At 43.4% G+C, this 6000-nt stretch overlaps 1 protein-coding gene across 9 annotated transcripts in view; it reads right to left on the bottom strand.

Moving 5' to 3' along the window:
- Positions 1-711: 711 nt before the first annotated feature.
- Positions 712-6000, bottom strand: part of EPB41L3 (erythrocyte membrane protein band 4.1 like 3) — a 144127-nt gene continuing 138838 nt past the window's right edge. For all 9 annotated transcript variants that reach the window (XM_077778245.1, XM_077778246.1, XM_077778250.1 and 6 more), the window contains 5 exons: positions 5417-5548; positions 4846-4944; positions 3679-3759; positions 3293-3409; positions 712-1840 (listed from right to left, as the gene is read on the bottom strand). In XM_077778245.1, coding sequence (XP_077634371.1) covers positions 3299-3409; positions 3679-3759; positions 4846-4944; positions 5417-5548 — 423 coding nt within the window. In that variant the 3' untranslated portion in view covers positions 712-1840; positions 3293-3298. The remainder of the gene's footprint in view (positions 1841-3292; positions 3410-3678; positions 3760-4845; positions 4945-5416; positions 5549-6000) is intronic.

Raw genomic sequence — 6000 nt, 5'->3', positions numbered from 1 at the left:
GTATGTCAGAGAAATTACTGCCTGTGTTCTCTTTTGGATTTTTATGGTTTCAGGTCTCACATTTAGGTCTTTAATCCATTTTATTTTTGTGTATGGTCCTCAACACATTTTTTCATTGGTTTCAAACACAAAATGATGCTCCTAAAATGAATATGTAGTATTGACAATCAGGACAAATGGATAACTTCTTCACAGATAAATAAGAATCTGATTCCCCACTAAGACCAAGATATGTGGTCAAATCTAACAATTTCCAGGGGGAAATATATTTTTTTAATTAAAGAGTTTTTGAAAAAAATCAGCAGGTTAGGTAAAGTGTGACACAAGTGTACGCCAGCAAGTGGATTTGGGTGTTAGATCGGCAGTTGGTAATAAAAGTCTTATTCTCAGACCCTGGCATGAAGGGGTTTGACATGGATGAACTGTGGGAACACACTGCATGGGCCCTTCTAGAATGCCCCAGCTCATCTGTTCAGCTATGGCGTCGATTTGAGAGAGGGAGGGGTCTCTCTGGTAGATTAAAAGCACCCAGAAACACCGTGGTTTATAGGAGACCCTCTTTTCTTATAAAAAAAGATAAAAACTTAAAATTTTGAAAATGAGATTGTGTGGTATCTAGATGTACTTGGAGCAGGCTTTGAAGTCATGCAAATGCTACCTCTTGGCTAGATACACGCAATACTGCAATTATTACACGCAGAGAATTAGAGCTTTAAATGCATTTACCATTTTTATTTTGCTATGCAGAAACATACATTCACCATGGGCTGAGTGATGCAGTTGACAATATAATGGAGAATAGATCTTTTTGAAGGCTATTTATAACTAAACACTAAATACTTTAATTACAGTGGAAATTCTGTACAATTTAAGGCTTGGCTCTGAACTAGATTGTAAATATGGACCAGATTTGGAAATAAAACACTTTTTTTCAAGTAAAAGAAAAAAAAAATCAACTTAAGAAAACATGAGGAAGAAGGAACGAAGAAAGAAAACAAAGCAACCGAAGCCCGATAGGTTTTTCTGGAGTGCAATTTCATAATGTTGTAAACTAACAAAAATGGAGGTTTTCTTCCCCCATATAATGACAATTTACATACTTAGGACTTGTCAGGGAACTCTCGGAAGCTTTCCGGATTGGACGCAGACCAAAGTGAACGAGGAAGAAATTTCACATTAATATGCTAAAATCAGTACTACCTTGTAACGGATTAAATCAGACACACAAAGCAGGATTGTAAGCATTAAATATTTCCGGACGATCGGGAGTCGTTGCTGTGTGCGGGTGAGAGTAATAAAACCAAGGGAAACAAGTACAAGATCCAAGTTGTTTACTGAAGAAACGCGGTTATTGGCACATCTAATCTGGAATAAACCTGACACATTGGACGTAGACAGCTTCTAGCATTTTAGAGTCATCTTCACCTGTCTGTAAACAAAAGATCTGTCACCTAAGAAACTGCAATTTTGTTGAGACTTTGATAAACTATGAAAGGCATGGATTGTTTATGTGTTACATGAGATCACGGTTTATATTGTTGGTTATGAACGTGCAGGTATAGCTGAAAACTTAGACACTTGGTGGAAATTAAAAATGCTACTCTTTTTGTAATTTTATCGTTGCTTCATGCAATATCAGTTTCGTGATGCTGATTTGGATTGCTTTATTACGGGAAGATCTCTCTGCCAGTATCTTTATTAATGGTCAAGGTCAGTTCTTCCGGATTGAAATTTTCCATGGGCAGATACGAGTCAGTTGGGTTAGAAGAGGGAACTCCATATAGGCTCTGGTTTTCCTAATGGTTTGCATGACTGGATTCATGTGCAGGCTAAGTTAGTCCTGTAGGAAAGAGATTTGATCAGTTACTCGTTGGAAAACACCCGAGAGTCTTCCTCTGATGAAGGCCACAAAAAAAGTATCTTGAGGTTATGAAATGAACTTTTTGTCAAGATACTGTAAAATACCACCGTAAGTCACTGACATGGATTCTCTTAAATAACTACAACATCACCCACATGGTGGAAGCTCACTGAAGGAAACCTTTTTCTTTTCTCTTGTTTTTAAAAAAATTTTTTTGAATTGTTTTTATTTATTTCTGAGAGACAGCATGGGCAGGGGAGGGTCAGAGAGAGAGGGAGACACAGAATTTGAAACAGGCTCCAGGTTCTGAGCTAGCTGTCAGCACAGAGCCTGACACGGGGCTTGAACCCACGAACTGTGAGATTATGACCTGAGCCGAAGTCGGACGCTCAACCAAATGAGCCACCCAGATGCCCCCAAGAAAGCTTTTTCTGCTCTGTCTTCCCAATTATATTATTTATTTGAAAATAAGTGACTTTTGCATTTTGTCCTTTGAGAGGCCACTCATCAATCCATATGCCTGACAGCAGTGGTAGAGACCTCCTTATTTCGCTTATGCACGTAAAGGGTTCAAGAGACTTCTATCACGCAAGCAAGTGTGCAAGTAGTGCAACTGTTGCATTCGGCATTCAAAGCCCTCTGAGGATGCTCGGGGCCCGGGGATCCTTGCGCAGCAGGTTAGTATGTATAACCTGTCTGTGCACACACACAAGATTATCTGCTCATGATGCGAGCCAAAGAGCCACTGAAAAGGCATGCACACAGGTTCTGCAGAAAAGCAGGACCACAGGACTGCATTTTTGCCTCCTCCTGAGACATGATGCTGTACTAAGCAGCGAAAAAATCATCCCAAAGAATACAGAAAATGTAAGACATCTGACATGGAAGTGGGTGCCTGGGTTTCAAATGAAGAAACAAAGCAAAAACAAGAGCATAAACAGTAGCATAAACCAAACACAGCTGCAGAGGAAGCTTACGATGAATGGGGTAAGGGTGCTGTCCAAAGAAGAAAGGGGTACAGTTTATTTCCCGAGTATCTGGAACACACAAATTGTACCTTTCAGTATGAAACGGCCTTAGTTCTGATTAGGCCTCATGGCCGGTGAAATCAAATCTGAACTTTCAAATTTGGATCATGAAGAGTGCAGGGCATGGATGAAAAAGGAAACACCAGTGAGGGCATGCAAGCAAAGACTGCTTCTTTCTTGATCCTCTAACTGGCAGAGTATGCAAAATGTCCACAGTATGGAGCCCCCAAATCTGAAACAAACCAGCACCCGGAAACCAACTCTCCATCCCTTTGGTGAGTAGCCCTGCAAAATGCCAGTGAGAGAAGAAAGATAGAGGCGGCGGCAGGGGAAGGAGAGGGGGAAGTGTCCCATGCCACATGCCAGCCGAGGCCAAGTCTAGAGAATCAGCGTCGCCTCTTACCTGGGGTCAATCCTCTCCATCCTCTGGTGTGATCTCGGTCTCTTTATGGACCACTACTTTGGTCACTGACATGTCAGGGTGCTGCTCTTTGGCCTCTTTAATTGCCTGAGCCAGAGCCTATCCCCAGGAAGTCACAGAAGGGCAAAGACAAAAAGGGGGTGGAACATGCATGATCAGTAGCGAGGTGGAGACTTACGAGCTAGATCTATCTACGTCATTTACAAATGAGGTACAATGACTGCAAAAGGAATTGTATGCTGCATATTGGAAAGTTAATTTCAAAAACAGTTTAGACCGCATGATGGACTAGAAGGACAGCACTGGGAAGGGTAAGGCTGATCCCTCCGTTTCTTGGCCCAGGGTTTTTACCCTCTTGCGCACACTACCTGATCATGGTCAATGTCCGCATCTCCTGTGATGACTATTCGCTTCTCAATCCTGGTCTCTGAAATGCCTCCTTTCACAGTCTGCGAGGGACAGAAAAGTGTCATAAATTGACCCACTCGGAGAAACAGTCACTGTTCAATGGGGAATTGGCAGAAAATGCTAACGGAGTTTTAAACAGCATTCATTAAGAACTGAAACAATTCTTTGGCAATTACTTAAAACTGTTAATTTCAGAAGTGAGCCCGGCACCCTCCTACACTGTTGGTGGGAATGTAAACTGGTGCAGCCCCTCTGGAAAACAATGTGGAGGTTCCTCAAAAAATTAACAACAGAACTCCCCTATGACCCAGCAATAGCACTGCTAGGAATTCACCCAAGGGATACAGAAGTGCTGATGCACAGGGGCACATGTACCCCAATGTTCACAGCAGCACTCTCAACAAGAGCTAAAACATGGAAAGAGCCCAAGCGTCCATCAACTGATGAATGCATCAAGAAGATGTGGTATATTTATACAATGGAATACTACATGGCAACGAGAAAGAATGAAATCTGGCCATGTGTAGCAACATGGATGGACCTTGAGGGTGTTATGCTGAGCGAAATAAGTCAGGCAGAGAAGGACAGATACCATGTTTTCACTCACATGTGGAATAGGAGAAACTTAACGGAGGACCATGGGGGAGGGGAAGGGGAAAAATAGTTAGGGAGAGGGAAGAAGGCAAACCATGAGAGACTCTTGAATACTGAGAACAAACTGAGGGCTGATGGGGGAGGGGGAGAAGGGAAGGAGGATGATGGGCATGGAGGAGGGCACTTGTTGGGATGAGCACTGGGTGTTATACGGAAACCAACTTGACAATAAACTATAAAAGAAAAAGAAAAAAAAAGAAATGAGCCCGGAATGCAGTTCTCTGGGTGGGGCTGGTCAGTACTTCTAGAACATCTACCATGTGCTAAGCACTGGAGTTCTATGTTAAGCAAAGGGTATTAGAATGCACATTCCTAAACAGAGACTGGCACATAAGGACAACTGTCCCAGAGAGGGGCGAGAGAGAGCTCTAACGTGGGCTTCCTGATGGTCACAGAACTCTGGGCCTGTGCAGCTCAACCAGGAAAAAGTGCTGTGTGACTGCCTTCCTTTTATCTGTTCCCACCCCACTTACTTTGGTGATGTGGGTGGTGGTCGTGGTGCTGGTGGTTTCAGATGTGATCGTCTGAGCGCTCATTAGCACACCTGGCTCCAGATCGGCAGCAGGATCGACCTGCATGAGCAGAGGAACGGATACCACACTCAAACACTTACCCTCCGGACGTTTGCTGTGTTAGGTCAGGGCATTACAATGACGGGCTTCTCTCCCACACCTGCCGTGCCGTTCAGTCAGCACACGGGAGCTCTGGCTACGCGTACGGCGCAACCCAGTGCAGCCAGAGTGAACCATCGTTAAGAAACTTGGACTTCAGAAAGGTGAGTCGTGTCTGCCTGAACTATTTTCCCTGATCCGTGGCTGTGGAAATAGGTGCCTGAGCCTTGTTCTACGTTTTGGGATATATGAAGACCTGCTTAAAGTCACCTGAGGCTTTTTTGCTTGGTAATAAAGTTATGCTTATTACCATTATTGCTCCTGACAGACACAGCTCGGCTAGGTAAGTGTCGTGTGCTTCTACTCAAATGCAGTAAGCCAGTAAAGGGCCAAAACAAGGTGCCGGGGCTCCAGTCTCTACAGACGGCCTTACCTGTGATGACTCATACGTTATGGTTTTTGTTTCTGTGTGAACTACCGGCACTTCCTTGGTAGAAATTTCTAGCTTTACTCCTCCTGGTGAAACGCTGCCAAAACTGATGGTTTCTGTCTTCACAGTTGACGACTGTACCAACGGGAAGTAGGAAGAGTGGCTGTTACAGTTCGCACAAAGGCATAATTTTCGTTTCCCCCCCGCCCTCTCTCTTGGTGGATATGAATAAGCACAGGTTAGTATGAAATAAATGTTCATGTACTACATGGGGAGGGTACACTGAGGAATGAAGCAGACACCAGATGCCAATCTTTCAGAATTACATTTTCTTCCCGTGGGATGTTCCAGGTAAAGGAAAGCATTTTGAAGGAGATGTTTAAAACAGGATTTTTATGTTCCCCCTCCTCTACTGCATAAATAGATCAAAAATAATAAATCAGCCTTCTGTTTAATAGCTTCTTAGAAAGGAGGAATGGATACTAAGACATTAACTGCCTCCAACAGCATATTATACTTCAGGAATGTCAGAGAGATAAAGAACAAAGTTCTGGCATTTGGTACCGGGGCAAGCATGGGCTCTGGGT

Source organism: Crocuta crocuta, unplaced genomic scaffold (assembly GCF_008692635.1).
Source record: "Crocuta crocuta isolate KB4526 unplaced genomic scaffold, BGI_CrCroc_1.0 scaffold26, whole genome shotgun sequence".
Lineage (NCBI taxonomy): Eukaryota > Metazoa > Chordata > Mammalia > Carnivora > Hyaenidae > Crocuta > Crocuta crocuta.
The sequence above is the reverse complement of the archived record's forward strand: the minus strand, read 5'-3'. Positions and strand labels throughout refer to the sequence as shown.